This window comes from Trichechus manatus, unplaced genomic scaffold (genome assembly GCF_000243295.1).
Source record: "Trichechus manatus latirostris isolate Lorelei unplaced genomic scaffold, TriManLat1.0 scaffold00138, whole genome shotgun sequence".
Classification (NCBI taxonomy): domain Eukaryota; kingdom Metazoa; phylum Chordata; class Mammalia; order Sirenia; family Trichechidae; genus Trichechus; species Trichechus manatus.
The window spans coordinates 3,100,256-3,122,157 of record NW_004444074.1 but is presented as its reverse complement, the minus strand read 5'-3'; the positions used below and the strand labels follow the sequence as shown (position 1 = coordinate 3,122,157).

The window sequence follows — 21,902 nt, the reverse complement described above, 5'->3', positions numbered from 1 at the left end:
GATCTTGGGGATTCCTAAATGATCGTTTTAAAAGAGGTCAAGCCAGCCTATCCCAGAGAAGAGAGTTACCTCTGTGTCTGGCAGGCCCTGAAAAAGCATTTCACCAAAATTATTTTTAGTTTAGAGACCAGGAATCCAAAAGCATCCTTTAAAAAAAAAAAAAAAAGGGAAATTGCCTTGTTTCCTAAGACCAGGAAGGGATGGGGGAAGTGAGAAAACAGAGCTTGATGCACGTGAAGAAATTAAATTACTCCCCACATCTTATAGCAGATTGAATTTACATTTTACTTAAAAAAAGGGAGGGGAGTACATACACAAGGAGGAGAATGGGTGGGGAACAACAACGATATGAAACGGATTTCTACAATTTCCCCTACAATTACCAATTTTGTCTGTTGGGCAGTATTTCTCCTGCTGGCGTACAATTGCTTACAATATTAACAAGGTTGCAGACAAGAAAACTGCCAAAATTTAGGCCCAGATGGAAAGGAAAGTAACTTATCATATACAATGTAAGTTTACAACACATAGCATTTTCTTTAAATGATGTAACGCAGTCGCAGGAAGAAGTTAACAACACGAGAATAATCAAATTTTGTTTGTTATCCATGTACAGCAACTAACTGCTTTACAAAAAAGCAAAATAATACAATATATCATCACATGTATTTACAGTGTAGTAAATATACTTTTCTGTCAAATTTTACACAAACTATTTACAGATGAATATACTGCATTAAAAAAAATTGTGTGGCTGACACTAAGTGAATTTTTGTATAAATTCATTGCATAACATTGAATAAGACATGCCTCATTATGCCTGGTGGGAAAATGTAAAAACTAAAAAAAACCCCAAAACAACAACAACAACAAAAAAAACAAAAAAAGAAAAAAAAAAAACGGAGACACCCTAAACTCCACAAACCCTGAGGGGCTGCTGGCTTCCATTCTGTGTCCCCCACGAGGACATAGTTCCTGGTGGTGGAAGTTCACTGCAGTGTCCTGAGCTGGGACCTGGTGCTGGATAATGAACAGGTGTTGACTGAAGGAGAACAGAGCGCTAGCCACTTCCCCTCAGAGAAAGTGAACAAAGCCTTGGCAAATGGGCACGCACCTGGGATGGGGGCACTGGCACACCAGGGGAGATTATGCAACAAAAACATGGCTGTTACTGTTTCCCTCTTTAAAAAGTCAGGGGAAACATCCACAAACCTTAAACAAATTACTGATAATGTTCTTTACAGAACTTACATCAAATTATGCAAAATGGGCAACTTGCTCTCAATTTCAGAATTTCTTTTGTAGAATACAGGTAATAAGGCCTAAAAAGGTGTTTCATTTCTCAGGGGACACATACTGGTGAGAGATTTAGCTCATGTTCATTTTAGTTACTCGGAAAGCTGTATTTTCCTCCAAAGTTGCAAGTTCTTTAAACCAGGTAAATTTTAAACCTTAGTAAGTTTTCAAATTCCCAAGTTGTACTTGTCAAAAGTAATTTTTGCAGTTCAAAGAAGGCTCACGTTTGATTTGTACAACGCTGATCATTTCATGAGGTACTTCAAGTGAATTCATTCATTACACTAGAGGGAAATAATGAATGCATCTAAGAAACAGCATACCTTGGAAAACTGGTTTATGGAAAGATCAACACTTGGTCAACAGTAAAATTTTGGAAGTCTCTATTTTGATGGAAGAAGCAAAATAGCGTAACGCTACCCACTGTCGTATGCACCAAACTAAAAACAAAGAGAAAAAAACATTGAACTAAAATTATTAAAGGCTCACATTGCCTGAAATTTCAGGAGCCGAGAAGCTGTGATACCGACACCAGAAAAGCACTGGGCGGTGGGAGAAGCAAGACCGTGACAGCAGCTTGGCATACTTGGCACTGGTTAATGATCGATTTCTAAACTTGGTTCTAGTCTTGGCTTCTTTAGAGTCTTAGCTGCTCTGTTACTATAAACACTCTATTCTAATGGAGCCTCTACAATACTTTAAAAAAAAAGAAAAAAAAGTTTGGTTAATTGCACCTGTCTTCAATATTTCCCAATAATTCTATGTCAAAATCACTATTAATACCTTTTTTTTTCCTTTTTATTTTGGCAAATAGTTCTTACTTTTCCCAGGACTGTAAACAAATTAAAAAAATTAAATTCTTGTTATTTCTGAATATCAAAAGCAATTTTTATTTACATTAACATATTACATTGTTACTGTGTGGATAAATGTGAAATGTGTTATATTATTAAAATCAGAACACTCATATGTACCATAATTTATTGATTTAGCTGTGGAGTTTAATTTACTGAAATCCACTAATGAAACAGCACTACAGGAAACTATCCTCTCCCCTAGGCCCCACTCCCCCAAGCCATTATTATATCTTAACATATAAAGGGAATCTGGGACTAGGGGGATAATATCTTTTTGTAATAAATATGGTTTAGCTCTAAATTGGAATATCCAGATACTAATATGCTCACTGAAGTCAAATTATTTTGCACACTGCAGGTACCACAAGGAAATTAGATTGCATTCCTATGGAAATTCCATAATAATAATCCACACTATTCAGCATAGCAGCAACTCTTACAGTCCCCTATCGTCACACTAATGCAGGCTGACCAGTCTTTTCACAGTGATCAAATGCAATTCTATCCTACAGAACCCAAATGTTTTGCTAAAGAGAGTCCTGATTTTTTGGCAGGGAGGGGGTAGAGTACAAGACATTTAAAACACATCTTATTTAAGAAATTTACGATAATATACACCATACTCTATGTTTCTTGGAAAATTATTTAACAAAAAAAAGTTTCAGCTACTCTAAAAGTCACGTACCATTCCATTTTGCTTTGGAGCTAATGCAAACACCAATGAAATTTACCTTCTTAGAACAATTTTCAACACTTTGTTCACTGATTCCCTGCTCAGAATTATTTAGGAAAGAAAAAGAGGAGGAACAAATGTTTAATTACTACACTTAGAATCGCTGTGGCTTACCGAAAAACAAGCAGACAACAACAACAAAAACAAACAAACCTGGAGTATATTCAAAGATTGAAAGAGAATCAGCTGGAGAAAAAAATAAACTAGTTTTGATAACTGAGTTTGGATAAGGCCTCAGAACTCATAGTTTTGATTTGGTAATGTTAAGATATATGTAGTTACTCTTAATTTCCTGTAATTATTGCTAGTACGCAAGTGTTAATATTTCTTAAGAACTCACTAAAAATACTAAATCCCCCACCCCCAAAGTACCTCACCTGTGGCTTTATGTTGTGAAGTTACTGAGGCTTGACCCCTGTGGTTCCTTCAGTTTTGTAAGGTTAAAAAAAAAGCCCACAGCTAAAAGTCAGATTAAGCATACTGGGGTTATAATATTATTTCTCCCATAGATTTCTATCTTGAGAAGTGTGTAAATAAGACTAACACTTTACTTTGTATGATGAAGAAGGGGAAAACACAGAAGGCAGAGTTCTGTGCAAATGGCTTTCATATCTGGCTAGTAGTAGCAGTATTCAAGAATTCATCCTCTCTCACAGTTGAGATGTTCTCAGTTCAAGCTTCCTGACTTCCCACTTCCTCTGCAGTTGTTGTGAATACTTGCTTAAACCAGACACACAGCAAAGTAGGAAAAAAAAAAAAAAAAAGATAAAGAAAAAAGCAGCATTAAATTTAGGCAATGCTTCCAAGAGTTGATCATCTGGCAACATGGCAGACTGGATGAGTTCATTATAAAACATGAAGTGCAGCATCACAACTGGTGGTGATGGGGCAAGGCTAGGGAAGGGGTCACTAGTGAAGAGCCCATGTATGTTAGGTCTGTTTGAAAAAAGAAAGAAAGTAAGTTTCACACGATCTTCTTAATGCTATTACGTTTGAAACTCCCAGCACTTCTTTGCTTCTGCACTTGGCTTGCGGATCCATGCCGAGTTCGTCCACTGTTACAGTGGCCAGTGGTGGGGGAGAGTTCAACGTTCTCCTTGTCGATTCCTGAAGAGAAACAGAGCAGCCAATTACTCCCTCTCTTTTGGTGTGAAGCTCCAGGATTAAATCTCACTATTTTTATCTGAGATCAAGCTGGCAAAATGTTTTATCCATATTTCATTTTAATAATCAACTGCTAGAATGTTTCTAAAGACCTTGTCACTCAGAAAATCTCAAATTTTGTTAAGCAAGATTTGCCATCATAGCAGAAAAACAGCATAAGAAGAAAGAGGAGAAGTTGCAAGAAAAAGTTAGGGGCAGGCAGGCTTAAGCTGAATGAAAAGTTAAGCGGCCACCAGGGAACACTAGAACTCCTTCCTCCAATTCATACCAGAAGCTTCCAGCAGAGGCCAGCTTCTAACCACATATCTTTACTCATGTTTAGCCACAGAATATACTCTCCAGTTGCAGAAGGTACTGATCTAAAAATTAAATTTTTACTTTCTTTCTGTCAAATTCATCATTGCAAAGAAAAGTCAGATGCTTTTTATTTTTTCAACCACAGTGCCTGTCCCAAAGGAACTCAAATATATACTGGGAAAATAATGTATCACAAAGGTCGTATTGTAGAATCTTTGCTTTGACCTTCTTTTCAACTATGGAAATTCATTTTATTTCATGTTTTGCACCTAAAACAGATGCCATTTATTTCTCTCATGGTGGAGATTAAAACCTCCAAAAGCTAGGCCCTACAATTATTTTATAAATAATCTAAGTAGTAACTTCAGAAAAGTAACCAGAAACAAAAACAAGATATTTTCACCCACCAGATTAGTAAGGATTACAAATTAGACAGGTCACCGAACAGTGGTTACCCTTGGGGAAATAGTGGCTGGAGGGGCAATGAGGGTGGCTCTGGAGTGCTGGTAATATTCTGTTTCTTGACCTGGCTGCTGGATTTTCAAGTGTTTCCTTTCTAAAAACTCATTAAGCTGTAAACTTGTGATTTGTGTGCTTTTCTGTCTGTTATATATCAATAAAATTTACCAAAAAAATTAGACTGATTTTTTGGCCTAACTAATTGGTGGGAGAACAAAAACTTAGAGAGTATTTTGGCAATTTGTCTCAAAATGTAAAGTACTGGTATTTACTGACACAAAAAGATGACTATAATTTTGGGGTAGGAAAAATAATCAAGTTACAAAACAGCACGTATGTTCCCACACTTAGGGAAAGACGAAAAGAACAACAACAAAACGGACACAGAAAAAAAGAGGCTGAAAAAACATTTGTCAAAATACGTGATCTCTGGATGATGTGATTCCAGGTAATTTTTACTTTCTTTATTCTTATCTGTAACATTTGAATTTTTATAATCAGAAAAAAAACAGCTATTTCCACTTTTGGACAAAAATTAGTATTTCAAGTCGAGGAGGATTTATTATTGTTATAGCAAATGTACACAGATTCAACCACCTATTTGTTGGCTCATGAGCAAAATAGAAATGCACTTGTGATCATCACCCTCTAGGAGCCATGCATCCTTCATTTGGGTTCAGCTCTGAATTCAATTCGGGGTGTAAGGCATCTATGAGCACATGGTCTGATTTATATAGGCTCAATAGACGTTTGCTGTCCCAAACTTATCAAAGCAACATGGGCATTCGTCAGTGTTGATTTATGAAAAAGTGCACTGGGCTAGGGGTATGAGTGCAGAGTTTAAAATGTCAGCAAGTACTCTCTCGGAGCCCAGCACAGCAGACCAGCATCTCGAATCTGCGCTGTTCTAATCTAATAGTACGCTATGCACAGAAAGACCGATGGAAGAAAACACACCACAAAGTTCACAGCACTTTTCTCTGGACAACAGAATTTTGGATTATTTTTAAACTCTCCTATGAACTTATCTGCATCTTCTTCAAGGTTATTTTTAAAAAGTTAATAACAAAATTGTAAGAGGGTTGCTCATCATCTCTTAGAGCTGCCCTGAACTTTCTTGTGATGTGTTTGTTTAGGCTCTTTTAAATTGCCTTGTCTATCTCTACAGCATAAAATTCAACCTATGTTTTTTCTCATCTCTGTTTCCTTCTTGACACATTCTTCTGTCTCCTGCCAAAACCACTTTCTCCTTCGTTTTTTTTCTCCCTTTTACACAGCATTTATTACATTTGCCTATATGATGACTATTCTATTCTATACATGTCTTATTTCCTCCACTACACTAAAAGAACCTTGAAGGGCAAAGATAATTTATTATTCATTTTTTTCCCCTATCAAATACAGTCGATGACTTCTTCAGTAAAGGCTGGTTGGACTAAATGCATCTATTTTTTAAAAATATGATGACTAGCTCCCTGTAATTCAGAGCCAGAAAGCACAAAACTTCTGATCTCCTCCCGGGGGTGCCACATATTTAGTAGAAAAGGCAATTATTTTTTTTTCTCCCTTTGGCTTCTGCCACCTGAAATTATCATGGAACTTGGTGTTATCTGACTTTTCATTTCATCTACGTGTGACCTACAAGTTCAAGTCCGATAGTTCCTAATCTGGAGTCATTTCCCTAAAAGGAAATAAGATTCAAGGCAAAACTAGGCTTTAAAGTGAAGCGGCTTTTAAACAACTTGGAGCTGGTCATCAGGAGGGATACACCCCTTGGACAACCACTAGAACGGCCTTGTGGCTCTCTGCCAGCAATCTGCCCCCCACCCCGGGGCTCTTTCTTGTGTGCCCTCCTTTGGAGGAGCCTTGATACTGCTGGACTATGGCACACTCTGAAGGGAAAGCAGCCATTAAACATTGCAAGGCAGCGGTGTTTCCGTCCGAGGATAAGGGCCTGCTCAGTGGTATTCTTGAGAATTAAAATGACATAAATTGTACTTACGTAGATTAAGTCAATAAGGTGAAGATTTCTACAAAGAAGTACTATGAATATTCTATTTTTTTGTTTTGTTAAGGAAATTATCTTTTTTTTTTTGCTTAATTTGTTAAAAGCCTTAGCTCCTGTTACATGTTGAGGATAAAAAGCAAGCTATAAAATTGTACACATAATATGACCTCAACTATGTAAAGAAACTAGAAGGAAATAGACCAAAATGTTCATTAACAGTGGTCATCTTAGAGTGGTGGGATTAAGGGTGATTTTTCTCCTCTTTCTACTTTTCTAAATTTTATATTCTCCACCCTAATGAGCACATGTATCTTTTAATTAAAAATGTCAAAGCATGACTGATTTGTCAGCGCTGTCACTCATAACTCAAAGTTTCAATGCTGTGTGAGAGGTTGATGTCCTATTTCTACTCTCAAATTTAATTTTCATCTCAATTCAATTCTGTTTCTGTATGTGTGTTGTTTTCTGCTTTGTGACTCAACTCTACAAGTGACACAGAGGTAAATGAGGCATGACTGTGATTCCTTTGGACAACCACTAGAAGGGCCCTGTGGCTAAATTCAGCTTTGCAGCAAAGATGTTTAACTTTAAGGATCAAAGCAGAAACTGACATAAAAATCCTAGAGGGTCTATTAAAAACAAAAACAAATAAAATGCATTATATTTATGCTAAAATACAGACTCTTGAAAAAGCTAAGTTAGTATGAGGCAGAATGATCACTGTATCTGGTTCTTGCATTTTATGTTTCTAAGCAAAATTCTCACTTCTGAGAATTTTGGCAGCAGTCTTTCTTTTTACCCTCTAAAATTAGAAGCTGGTGAAGAACTTGGTCTCAGCATTCTACAGGAAAACTCTAAGATCGTCAATCAGACTGCTAAAATGGAGAAGAAATCAATCCTGCATTGGTACCTGAAAAGACCTTGGTGTTGTACTTCTCATCCAGGCCTCTGTGAGGTTTTGTGTCTTGGTCTCTTATGCCCCTAGGCACTAGCTCTCCCTTTTGGCCCTTGGTGGGCACAAAAGCAAAAATCCATGAACTGACAAACCCAGAGGCCACAACCTGAATGAAATAAAGCTAAAAACATCTGTGGTTCTGATTCACTAGTTTAAATTTGCCCACAGATACGCTGTGGTCAAACATGCAGAGCTACAAACATGCAGGGCAGGAAGAAGCCGAAAATTCACCTCAACAGTGTATTAACAGCACTATGCTTCAATGAATTATGGTGGCTCCAGATAAAGATAAGATCTTAAACAAAAGCTGTCATTGACCAAAATGCAGTGAACTGAGGAAGTGAGGAAAAGAATTATTAGATTACATTATAGTTACTTAAGTTATATGTCTATCTCCTTTGCTAGAACATGAGTTCCTTGAAGGCAGGTATCAGGGCTTGTTTATTTTGCAACTAATGATAAAGCTCCAGCCTGACAAATAATAAAACACTTAATTATTTTAAATTCACGTATTTTTTAAACACCAAAACATTTTCCCAAACTGGAGCCTAATATCTTCAAATAATAAAAGGACTGAATTCCTTTTAATTCTTGAGAAGCTGAGGAAGATGGGTTAGGTAATTTGTGAGTTTCACCACAAAAATGAAAGACGAATAATAATGCAACTTTCCCATCACCTGCACAGGAGCTTCGGCAGGTTGTCTGATTCTGTTTTGCTTAGATGGTTACATTTATAATAATGAAAATGTGTCAGATGACTTGTTTATTATATATATAAGGTGAACAGGTCATAAGACTCAGTTATTACACATATAAGAAGGCAAACGTGTTAGAAGGCTCACTGGTCACATATATAATAAGGCAAACGTGCCAGAAGACCCAGGTTTGGGCCTCGGTTGGATCAGAACTCTTATCTGGTTAGATTTCTGAAAGCTGGCAAATACGGATAATAGAAGACCTGTCTATCCCAGAGAATTGTGAGAAGAATCAGATTAAGATAATCTTTGTGAGACTTTTTGCACATAGGTAAAATAATTGCTACACAAATTTAGATGCTTCTAATACCTGAAATAAAAAGATCAGGTAAGGTACTGGAAGGAGTTTTATGAATTTTATGCCAGAATTTATACAATTACTGAAGCAAACAAGCATAAAATATAATCTTCTCAGAAGAAAAATATAAATATAGCTGTTCTTATGCTATAGTAAATATATTCATGGAGATGTGTTAAATATATACTTAGGAGTATATTTTAAGCTAAATACACTAAACAGTAAATGTAAGAATTTTTATCTATTTAAAATGTACTTTTACCAACGACATTTCTTTTTTTGTTTACTTCTAATCTTTCTGTATAATAATCACAGAAGGATAAAAGAAATAAAAGGCATCCTTTATAAATCAGACATAATGTATCAAATTTTTCTTCTTAGTTCTTAGAGCTAACTAATGCCCTCATTCCTTTTCTTAACAAAGGTTACAGAGTGGACGGACAGCTTTAATTTCTAAGGAGACACTGGGGTTGGCTTTATAGTTGAAGAAAATTAAAATCTTCTAAGCTTTTGCTGGAGACAATTCATAAATGGTTGCAGCAGTTCATTGACAGGGAACTGCCAGAAATTCAAGCTGGATTCAGAAGAGGATGTGGAACAAGGGGTATCACTGCTAATGTCAGATGGATCTTGGTTGAAAGCAGAGAATACCAGAAAGATGTTTACCTGTGTTTTATTGAGTATGCAAAGGAATTGGACAGTGTGGATCATAACAAATTATGTATAACACTGCGAAGAATGGGAATTCCAGAACAAGGCGATACTGTGTGGTTTAAAATCAGGAAAGGTGTGCGTCAGGGTTGTATCTTCTCACCATACTTATTCAATCTGTATGCTGAGCAAATAATCTGAGAAGCTGGACTATATGAAGAAGAACATGGCATCAGGATTGGAGGAAGACTCATTAACAACCTGCAACACGCAAATGACACAACCTTGCTTGTTGAAAGTGAAGAGGACTTGAAGCACTTACTGATGAAGATCAAAGACTACAGCCTTCAGTATGGATTACACTTCAACATATAGAAAACAAAAATCCTCACAACTGGACCAATAAGCAACAGCATGATAAATGGAGAAAACACTGAAGTTGTAAAGCATTTCATTTTACTTGGAATCACAATTAACGCCCATGGAAGCAGCAGTCAAGAAATCAAACAATGTATTGCATCGGGCAAATCTGCTGCAAAAGACCTCTTTAAAGGATTAAAAAGCAAAGACATCACCTGGAAGACTAAGCTGTGCCTGACCCAAGCCATGGTGTTTTCAATCGCCTCATATGCACGTGAAAGCTGGACAATGAATAAGGAAGATTAAAGAAGAACTGACACCTTTGAATTATGGTGTTGGCAAAGAATATCAAATATACCATGGACTGCCAGAAGAACAAACCAATCTGTCTTGGAAGAAGTGCAGCCAGAATGCTCCTTAGAAGCGAGGATGGTGAGACTTCATCTCAAGTACTTTGGACATGTTATCGGGAAATACTAGTCCCTGGAGAAGGACATCATGCTAGGTAAAGTCGAGGGTCAGCAAAAACGAGGAAGATCCTCAATGAGATGGACTCAGAAAGTGGCTGCAACAGTGGGCTGAAACATAGCAAGCATTCTGAGGATGGCGCAAGACTAGGCGGTGCTTCGTTCTGTTGTACATAAGGTTGCTATGAGTCAGAACTGACTCAACAGCACCTAACAACAACAACCTAAAAAAAAAAATCTTCCTCAAACCATATATCCTATTTTCTGTCTATTAACTCTCCTTTGAGTTTTATTTTTTAACTAACTTGCTCTGTGTTAGTACTAGGTTGGGACTGTGTCTTCAGTGCTCAGGGTGAGTATACCAGCTCCTTAGCTGAGACAAAACACACAATGGCCCTGTGGTTCTGATAAGCAGCCAGACCTTATAAATTGGTGGCCTTACAAGTTTCTCAGGTGCTAAGCCAGACTGTGTTTATAAGGATTGGTGAATGAAGTCTCATGCCATGTGCCCAGGACAAGTGCAGGGTAAGCAGTATTTCGTGCAAATATGATGAAAGTAAAGAATACCTTGATGAGGGAACAGCTGCGTGAAAACTGCTGATTTAGAGCAAGGTAGAGAAGCTTCACAGATACAGAATGGAAAAAAAAAACAAAAGTGAGTGATGTCCATAAGATTAAAAAACCAAAAAGGTGAGATACTATCAGATACTAGGTAATTATTATGGTTCCTGGTTTTTTAGAAGAAACCTGATTTTAATTACCGAAGTCTGAACATTAATTTCCTAAACATTATTATCTGTAATTACAGAGCCTACAGTTTTTACAGAACTTATAATTTTACAGACAGATGTGTTTTTTTACCATCTTTATTAGAATTAAGAATTTTAGTTTAAATCAAGAATTAACTGAAAAATTAGCAGAAATTATGGCAAGCAACTGCTCAAATTAAAATGATTTTCTCTCTTAAATACAGAGTAATAACAAAGAAAGAGAAGGGCAAAAAAATCAAGAAAATACCAAATAGAGGTCCAGTGATACCATGAGCACTCTTCTAAAACATTAAAATTAAAATTGTTTTAGAGATTTTAAGTGGTCTCAAAATAGAGGCCTTTAAGTTTATTCTAAAAAAGAAGTATTTTAAACCCAGTAAACATATTAGGAGTAATACTGACTCAGTCTAAGTTTAGAGAAATGGCTTTGATGGAATACCACTCTGCGCACACAACTGTCGGCACTACTGGCTCAGGAATGCTTGTGATTACTAGCCAACCCACCCACCTTCCAGGGGCAGGTCTCAGTTCAGAAGCAAAGTAAGCAAATGACCAACAGGCTTAGGCACAGCCCATAAATAAAGCAGAAGAAGTGAATCTGAAATAAGAAATAGCAAAATAGGTCTTTGCTCTAAAAAAATCATGCTCCAATGCAAGTAGTAAAATAAGCTAGTCAAAGGGGAAAAAAAAGGCTTTTTTTCCCTAGTAAAAACCATTTACAGTAGATTACGGGCTTACTCGTTTCTGTTTAAAAAATTATAACATATGCCTCACATTTTTTTGAGGTAAAAATGCGTATTTTAAAACTTTCGCGATAATTACCTGATTCTTCCAAACAGATGTCCCTTGTAGCTATTAGAATACTTTATAGTACAAGATATCACGTGACAAGTACCACAAAAAGGGTAAAAGAGTTATCTGTGTACACTTTATTGTTCTCACTGTTCTGAAATTTATTTGAAGGCAGGTATCATGCCCTATTAGCTCCCTGCTCCTTTAGGTCTAATAGAGCCCTATGCATATAGTAAAGAATGATTATCTGTAGGGTAAGTATCCAGGGTTCTGGCTATTCTCTACAGTACATTATATTAATGTATAATATAATCTTATAATTAATATCAGACAACTTGTGTACACTTAGAACATGGATCTAAAGGAAATAATTTTAGTTCAAAACTCAATACTGAGAACCACAGGAAAAAACTGTCAAATCCCTGAGCGTCAGGGTCTCTTTCATTTTTGAATGCCCTCGAGTGCCTAGCATATATCTATACAAGAGGTGTGCAAATGCTTAAACTGAATTAAATTACATTATAAAAAATACTAGGCGATCCTGACAGAGAAGAAATTAAATTCCAATACTCTGGAAATAGATCTATGTAATTTCTTTTTAATAAGTACTAGGTTCATACAGAGCCTTGGTGGTGTGATGGTTAAGAGCTCGGCTGTTAACCAAAAGGCCGACAGTTCAAATCCACCAGCTGCTCCTCGGAAACCCTATGGGGCAGTTCTACTCTGTCCTATAGGGCCGCTATGAGTTGGAATCACTCGATGGCAACAAGTTTGTTTTTTTTAAGCCCATATAATTCCATCTGGATCTTTATTCCCAGTATAGTGGGTCTTCAGTATCTAAACAGGATGCTGGAAGACTGCACTTGAAATGGTTATGAATCATTCAAAACACAGCTTTAAAAAAGCCTTCTTTGTTCATCTGCTTTAAGCAAGAGAAAGTAAACAGCATTTTTTAGGTAAATATAGTTTATTTTCTAGTTCTAATCCTGGTTCTTTAATTCATGTCTAGCTAAGCTACACTGGACCTAATAATGAATCCAAACACCAAGTCTGAAATATTCTTAATTATCATGGAGTAAACGTTATGGATTATCTTCATGACATTCTCAGCAACATTTGGGATAGTCTAAAGAGGCAAAGCTTTATGCTCATTTGGCTAAGAGGGCCACAGTTAATACAATTTTATATGCACTGATCTCTGAGTATAGCCCATTGGCTCCAGTGATGCCAAGTTCAATTCTACTAGGGAGGGTTTCAGAGGACAGTAATTTATGTATTTTTAGATGTGGACTTAAAAAACAATCCCTTTTTTGCTGACAGGATGGACAACTGGGCTATGATAATTTATTAAGAAAGATGCATTTATTAAGAAACTTAACTGCTTCAGGTAAGTTTTTCTTCAAAAGCTGGTGATTGATGAACTTATCACCAAAATTTTTGTTTAAATAAGGTTTAATGCCGGCAGGTTCATGCATCTCTTATCCAGTTGATTATCAGATAGCAGAAAACGTTGGTTGGAGACCAGAAGAAAATACAGCTTAGTGGCTGATTCGGCTGATTCTGCTGTAAAACCACCAAAATCTAAAAAGCAGCCAGAGTCTTGCATTGACATGGAAAGTTTGCAGTAAAGGGATGACCTATGTGCAGATCAGCAACTTTCGCCTTTGACATAGGGCACAAGAACCCTCACCGGTGTAAGCTCAGTAGAATGAGCACAGGTTGAAGCTGGGTAATTTGATGGCAAGCCACTCTTCTGCTCAATTTCAGGGAGTGACACAGCTTCTTTAAATACTGCTGCTTGGGACTTGGAGGATGGGAGCAGGGATAAGAAGCTATTTCAGTTTCTATACCGCTAAGTGTTGTTGTTGAGTGCCATCAAATGACAGAGTAGGCTGTAATCTTTACGGGAGCAGATCACCAGGTCTTTCTCTCACGGAGCTGCTGGGTGGGTTCAAACTGCCAACCTTTCTGTCAGCAGCCGAGCGCTGTACCACCAGGGCTCCTTATATAGCTAAACAGCAAGATGGAAATGCTGGACTGAGTCAGGATTCCGGGTAAGAATCATCACTGCTTTTAGCCCTTTGATAGCAGCACACTCAGCTCCATAAACAAATGAGTAGATAAGGGTACATTACGTGGAGGTAAAGATATGAAGTTGTATCAACTAATTACAAAGAAAGTATTAACTTTTAGCCTTAGAGGTATTCTATAAGAGCAGATGACAAAAACACAATCATTAGGCACACAGATGAATCAGGATCCTTTCATGGAAATAAACCCACAACTTAAGAGACACAAACGGACTTCGTGGGAGAGAAAAGTTACTAGTGAAAAGATAAACCTTTTCTACAAAACTGTAGTAAAATAACCTAGCAAACCAAAGCATGCACAATTTAGAAACATGAATAACTGAACACAGTGATTCCTTTAATTAATTCTATTAATTTTAAAGGTCTAATTTCTTTTGAGAGCAGTCAGAGGTTTTCAGTGTGTAGCAGTCTATTCACACAACCATTTTTGGAATACTACTGAGGTGACACCAGTGGTTTAAAACTGTGATCCAAACCATATATGCCAGTCTCTGGTTTTTACAGACAATTTTAAATAAGAGGTTACAGAGTAAGACTTTTTCCAAAGCCAATGATGTCGCAAATGTTCAACCATCACTGGACATAGTGATTAATCAACTAGCAGGCGAATCTGCACTGATACCTGATTTAGGAAATAATATTGGAGTTATTATTTTCTCTCCTTGAGCGTAGAGAATGTAACCCAGCTGGAGCTGGGTTCACAACGGCTGACAAGGACTCACAAGGACACATCAACTGGGCCCTGAGGTATAAACACAATAGCTAAGATAATCTTGGAAAATATCTTTTAGTGAAACTTTCACATAAAGTCAATCAAACAGAACACAAAAGACTTTCTACTCTTATCTTTTTGTGTTAGCAGTTAGTAAATAGAAATTTGTTGGACCAGTGAAGACCCTCCTGACTGTCGTTACTGAAACCTGTACCAATGATTGTTAAGAAAGACAATTCCAAATGTAGGATCACAGTTTCTAACCAATCTGTGAAAAGGTGAAGCTTTCAATGGTTTTGCCCATTTGTAATGTTAATATATACTGATGGCTCTGTAACTGTTCTTTGGACTTGGGCCGACATGGCTGTGGCAGCATGCTTGTCCGTCTTCCCATTCTTGCCTATTCTGTAATACTCTTTGGACTCCGGCAGCCATGGCTCTAGCAGCATGCTTGTCCGTTTTCTCACTTTTGTCCTTTTGAATATATGCTGAATAAAACTTACTTTTTGCCTTATTAAACTTTATGATGTTTTCCCCCTACAGCATACCTATATTCTCAACCTATTTTATTGTCCCCATCATTGGGCAAAGACTGGCTGAAATCCTCTAACAATTAGCCTGAATTTAAAAAAAAGTTAATATAAAAACAACTAATTATTTTGACAACTCTAACAGGACTTTAGCAGCCCAAGAGGCAGAAGCTTGGTCAAAATGAATCAAACTTTAAAAACAAACAAACCAAACCTGTTGCCATTGAGTCGACTCTGACTCGTAGCAACCCTACAGGACAGAGTAGAACTGCCCCACAGGGTTTTCAAGGAGCAGCTGGTAGATCTGAAACGTGGATCTTTTGGTTAGCAGCTGAGCTCTTAAACATTGTGCCACAAGGGCTCAACTATAAAAAAACAGGAAGACTACTATAGACAGAGTCTACTAATTTTCTAATTGTGATCAACTTTAGTGTTTGACTATTATAAAAGCAACAACCTCAACAACTAACAACACCACGGAGGAAAAGGACTGGTGGAATTAGGGTAAGCCAGATTAGAAGCAACCAGACAGGCAGACAGAGAGATACAGCAGGCAATGAATGTGGTAGGAAGAGCACAGGCTTTGGTTCCAGAAAAGATCTGTGGGACGGAGCAATTTACTTCACTCTTCTAAACCTCAGTCTTCCAACTGCACACAAAGCTGTGAGTCTAGATTGAGATCACCTCTATGGTTCCTCCTAGCTCCAAAATGTGAAGATATTATGAGGGGGGGAAGCAGTGAGTGACTACAATATTTGGAAGGAAGTCAATTTTAAGTTATTCCCTACTTCAACAGTTCAAATGCTGATAATGGGCGGGATCACAGGCGAAAGCTAGCGCAGTGGTTTTCAAACCCTCGTGTGCATAAGAATCACCTGGGACTTATTAAAACACAGATTGCTAGCTGGGTCCCACCCTCAACAGTTTTTTGTGCGGGAGGTCTAGGCTGGGAATCCTAGCATTTGCATTTCTAACAAGCTCCCAGATGACGGTGATGACTGCTGGCCTGGGGACCACAACTGGAGAACCACTGACCCATAGAATCAGTGATAGAGGACAAACAAACATGGTCATACCAAAAACCAAACCTGCTGCTGCTGACTCAGTTCTCACAGTCACCCTACAGTATAGAGTCGAACTGCCCCATAGGGTTTCCAAGGCTGTAATCTTTACAGAAGCAGACTGTCACATCTTTCTTCCACGGAGCAGCTGGTGGGTTCCAATAGCAGACCTTTTAGTTAGCAGCCAAGTGCTTACCCCACTGCGCCACCAGGGCCCCTAACATGGTTATATGGGGGGGAAAGTTGGCCAGACTTCTTTCTTGGGAGAAAAAAAGGATAACCTGACTAGACATAGTAAGGTGATTAACAAATAAATGCTATAAATGCTGAATTAAATCATTTGTTTCCTCTGCTGACCAAAGTTTTGTTATTGACTGAAGTTTAATAGTTGAATATGATTACTTTACACAATGACTTATAAAATGTATGGGATGTTATATTTGCCAAATTCTTCAGAATCATCAAAACTATGTGTGTTTCGGATTATAAACGGGGGATTCTATTTATGGATCCTGAACATCACAGAATAGTTATAATACATCATTTAACTTTTTAAAAGAAAATCCATGCCAACAGTGAAAAGAACTATGTATAGTAATTTCTTATACAATGAGGTGCTTCCTAAGTGAAATTTTCAGGTAATGGAACTTTAAAGACAAAACCTTTTATTTTCATCATTTTAGAAATATTTTTCTAAGCAGAAACCACGACTATAATGGAAGCTTTCCTTCCTTATTCACTGTCATGATGACACACACAGTATCAGTATTGTAATAACACTCCTAGGGCCAATCAACTTGTGTGAAGCTGTTAACCCTGACACCGAATAAGCCCAGAGTTTTGTAGGTTTGTCATTTCTACTGTGTTTTTTGTCTACCCCAACCTAGCTATTATTTCTCAGTGCAACCACTTCTAAGTTGCATGTTGAACTGGTATACTTTTCCCACTGGGATCTAATAGCAACTCCACAGTAAGCCAGTCTTTGAAGCTAGAAACATTCTTCAGATGTTATTTCCTTGAGGTGAGTTTTCTGGTCTGGTTGTCTATTTACTTCCATATTTTCAGGTTGCTCTGTGGATGGCTGAGTTGTTACTGGCAGCAGGAAAGTGGGGTACCACTACATTTTGTGTACTTTTTTTCTGAAAGAAGTATGCTGTATCAGAGACACAGAAGCCCTTAGGGCAATGTTAGCATAGCTAGTAAAGGAATTATAGTTGTGCTCACTTACACGGTAATGTAGCTTAAGCTGCTCTTCCTGCCCATATGCTAAGACCTTATCAACCTTGGGACACTACGGGAACACTATGAATATCTCACTGTCTTATGTATAACTTGTTTGAAAGTAGAAAGCTTTATAGAGTAACAAAATTCAAGTCAGCTACAAGCTAAAGAAGAAAGATAAGGTGAACCTCATGATAAAAAGGAGCAAATCTGCTATAAACTGATAACAAGGGAATTCCTAATGTTGGTATATTAATATTATTGCTCAAATTTATGACAAAGATTACATTTACTGACCTGGGGAATGCTGGGAAGTTGCAAGTGAGGTCATGGAATTAGAAAGGTTAAGGTTAGCAGTAATACTAAGCTGGCTCTGCACTGCAGGAGGATAAGGAGATGTGGGTGTCAGGAGGGACTCCTCACTGGTTTCTTCATCAATTCCAGGCAAATACGTGTCAATCAAGGCATCAAGAAACTTAACAATAAGCTCAGCATAGTCTGGGATTTGTGTTTGCTGTAATGGAAAATAGGAAATTATTTTAGCTCTATTCTTCTTTTTGTAAATCCCCTTTGAAGACAAAAATTTTTAATTCAATTTTTGTTTTGGGCTTAATTTACTATTTTTCTTCCTTGGATCACTAAAAAAAGGAGATGGAATAATATTTATAGACTACCATGGGACTTACAACCGGGACATTTATTCAGCTCACACTTTAAGCTTCCAGATGAACCTGCAATTACTGAAAGCCATGCACAGACAAAGATGGAATTTAATCCTGAGACAATACAATCAGGAATGATGTCTGGCCAATTTTCCAAAACAGAGCAAATTAGCAGAGCATCATCAGTCTAGCTGCCATTTAGAGATTCAACTAACTAGACACTGTAAAGGGCTGAGAGGGCGACTGGCTAATCAAGCTACAAAAACTCCTGTACAATATACCTATTTCTGTAATTAAGGCCCACTTTTTAAGTGACGACCTTTGCATGTCAAGAGATATTCAGCAATTTGTGTACCAAACAAAATTACAAAGTAACTACCCAATTCTTAAAAATTAGAACAAGACTTATATAATTTATATTGATTTAACACCCCCTGTATGTAGAACACTGCACTAGGAACTGTAGGGGGAAGACACTGAAGTCCTGCCTTCAAGGAACCGCAATCAATTTGGAGAGAGATCATATACAAAGAAAATAACTAAATACATATTTATACAGCACTATAGCAACTAATGCCAACCGAAGAACAAACTGGATCGGAGCAAATGAGGATACATCCAGGGATGAACGGATCTAATCCAACAGGTTGGAAGAAAAAATGTTTTCAGGAGGTAGATTTTAACCATAGGTAATGCTCCTTCTTTCTCACAAGATACATTAAGTGTGTGCATTGAGATATCAAATACATGAAAACTGAGGGCAGAAGTTTTATAGAGGCTTGTCATACCCTTCTGAAAAGTCATGCATAAACTGAGTTATTTTTTGTAAAAACTATTATATATTTTAAACATATTAAAGATGCTGCTCTTTGAAAGAATTTTGTGGTGAAAAACTTTTGATAAAGTAACTTATGTGTTTATTGTGATTCATTATTCTGGTTTCAACGTAATGTGTGTTCTTAAAGTAGGCACACTTACGTGGATAAAAACTTTTGTTTTGTTAGTAGTAATAGAGCAAAATATACTTTCTTACCTTTGAAAAGGGTCCTGCAAATCGCCACAAGCCATTAAAACCAAAACCTGCAACAAATCAAATGTTACTCTTATGACAATCAAGACATCTTTTAATCTTAACAGAAATACACTGTATAGCTGATCTATGCACACAATGAAAACATTTTCTCAGGACAGGGTCAAAGCAGACTAAAACTCACTTAAAATATACTCAGTATAAAACCACATTTTAATTAAAAAAAAAAAAATTTTCTCAACCAGTTATCTTACTGAACAGACAATTAAAAGAATCACGTGAAGAGAGAAGTATGAACAAGCCTATTCCTTCTAAAGAATTCTGTAGTTTAGCGCATTCTACAATAATGCATATCAACCATCCTTCTCCTGATATATTTATTTACTTTGCAAGTAAGATGTTTGGTACTGTGGTGGGGATTCTTCATGGTACACCACACTCTGCACAATTCCATGGATTGGATTTAACAAATTTGGATCTTGGCACAATGACAACAAGGTATTGATCTTAGAGTCCAACAAATTGTGCCTGAAAAATAAAAGTCAACAAAGAAACATTTTAGAAGAAAAGTAAATGAAAATATACACTGGAAAGTATATTATAATGTTCCTCAGAACAATGTGACAAAAATGAGGGAAGACGAGTGCTTTTTACTTACTGATGCTTTTCTGTTCCAAATTTTCTATAATGAGTGTGTGTGTGTGTGTGTGTGTGTGTGTGTGTGTGTGTGCGCGCGTGTGTGTGTCCGCCTTTTTGGCTTGTCTTTTGTTTCTTTTTTGGTTATCAGGGAAAAGAAGATAAAAAAATAACTAGTACTGACATATAACCATGACTATATATGGTGAATTTCTGTTCAAGACAAGGTTGGCTTTTGTCTGCCACTTAGTATGTTTTAGGATCATTTTTTTCCTGCTGTCTGTTGATGTGTACCTAGGGAGGTAAAACTGAATTTTATATTAGTCAGTGCTTAATAAATGCTCAATCAGAACAAATAAGGGAAGAAAAATTAGCTTAGAGGGGGTGGAATATATAGTGCAATTCAAACTTAAGAAGAAATGAATTATTTCCAATCCAGCTACAGTTCATTAATAAAAATAACTGAGAGCTTAACTATATAACATTCTGAAATTATAAAATGAGATTAACCAAAAATAAGGAGATAGTGGTGCTACATAGAAGGCTTAGATCAGGAACTGAATTTCCCAAGGTTCTTTGGGTTATTTAGATTTGAACAACACTTTGCAGTTAATATTATTTTAGACCTTAAGATAAAATAAAATTCACCTCCCAAATAGGAGATGAACTTGGTTTTCACTCAGCTGTGGATAAACACAAAATCCCTACTGAAAAGAAAACCAAAAGAGGTATGCTGATTTAAATACGGCGGCCTGATGGTTTGCTCCTAAGTGAGAAAATCAACAATGCTCATCATGATGAACCACTTAAGAAAATCAACAAGATAAAAAATGTTTTTCCTAACAGACCAAAACTAGTTTTAGCCACCATTAAATACACTATCTCTAAGCTAAAATCCTATCACAATATCTCACTATTCCCTTTCCACAACCAGTGAACATTACTGGGTAATATTCTTCCTAAGCCTTTCTAAAGCATTTGACTTCAAGACAGGTACAAAAATTAACTAAAAGCAAAAGGAGATACTTACACAACAGGGAAAACTTTTGGGAAAACAACACTGGCTTCTGCTAAGTATTCATAAAGAATTCGTTGATCAAACTCATCCGTGGTATACTTTACCAGTGTAGCCTGCCAAGATGCAAAAAAGTAAACAAATAATATTTTTACTGCATGGCTGAATTATTTGTTCTGGTGAGAAGCAGAAGACTTCTGCTTTCACGTTTTTAATATTTAAGCGCTTCCTAAGAGTAGATTAGAATAAAAACTTAAGGGAGGAAAAAAACCCCAAAACCCTCAAAATAGCAAAAAACCTTACTAGTACAGTAAGAAGAAGGGCTTGGATTTTCGGATCAGTAAGTACTTCTTCATCCAAGAGAACATTCGATTCAGACACTGAAACTTTACGTAAATGTGGGTGCTGTTGTGATGAGGAAATCCTTTGAGTTTCTGCAGTAAGATACCGATTAATGTGATCAGCTGTACTAATACTCATACTGGATACCACCTCACCTATCATATTTAGATATTACCTCTAAAATTCAGTAGCTCTTTAGTAGACACTTGCAAATATCAACATCATATAGAGCTATCATTCACCTATATAGAAGTTCTGGCTGTTTACATTGCTGTATAACATATATGTCATTAAAATGACAGGGTAACTGCTATTTTAAGGACTGTATAGCCTATCTTTCAGAAAACAACAAATGTTTATTTCACCCTAAAGATTCTAAGAAATGGCTGGAAAGTAAATATAGCTTTAATGTAATCTCCCACCTTATTTTCAATGGTCTAGATCAATAATTAACTTTATTTCTCACCCATTTCATAATCAGTTTCTGCTACTCTCCTCATTTTGGGGGGTGTTGTGATCCCTGATTCCATTTCTTGTCTTTTAGGAGCCTTTGTATCCGATATCAAATGATCAAAACTTTTCCTTGTTCCTATAAACAAAAGTAACAGGATATGGAATTAACCAGCGTCTATGAATAGGAATTTTTTTTTTTTTAATTGTACTTCAGGTGAAGGTTTACAGAACAAATAGTTTCTCATGAAACAGTAGTACGCATATTGTTTTATGACATTGGTTAACAAC

The 21,902-nt window shown here is 36.8% G+C and overlaps 1 protein-coding gene across 2 annotated transcripts in view; it reads right to left on the bottom strand.

Moving 5' to 3' along the window:
* Positions 1–270: 270 nt before the first annotated feature.
* NF1 (neurofibromin 1) overlaps positions 271–21,902 on the bottom strand; it is a 256,616-nt gene continuing 234,984 nt past the window's right edge. The window contains exons 52-58 of one of the 2 annotated variants that reach the window (XM_004385389.2): positions 21,628–21,750; positions 21,123–21,253; positions 20,835–20,935; positions 19,554–19,696; positions 19,172–19,218; positions 17,774–17,990; positions 271–3,993 (exon numbers count right to left, since the gene is read on the bottom strand). In XM_004385389.2, coding sequence (XP_004385446.1) covers positions 3,851–3,993; positions 17,774–17,990; positions 19,172–19,218; positions 19,554–19,696; positions 20,835–20,935; positions 21,123–21,253; positions 21,628–21,750 — 905 coding nt within the window. In that variant the 3' untranslated portion in view covers positions 271–3,850. The remainder of the gene's footprint in view (positions 3,994–17,773; positions 17,991–19,171; positions 19,219–19,553; positions 19,697–20,834; positions 20,936–21,122; positions 21,254–21,627; positions 21,751–21,902) is intronic. The other variant, XM_004385390.1, reaches the window with a different exon arrangement.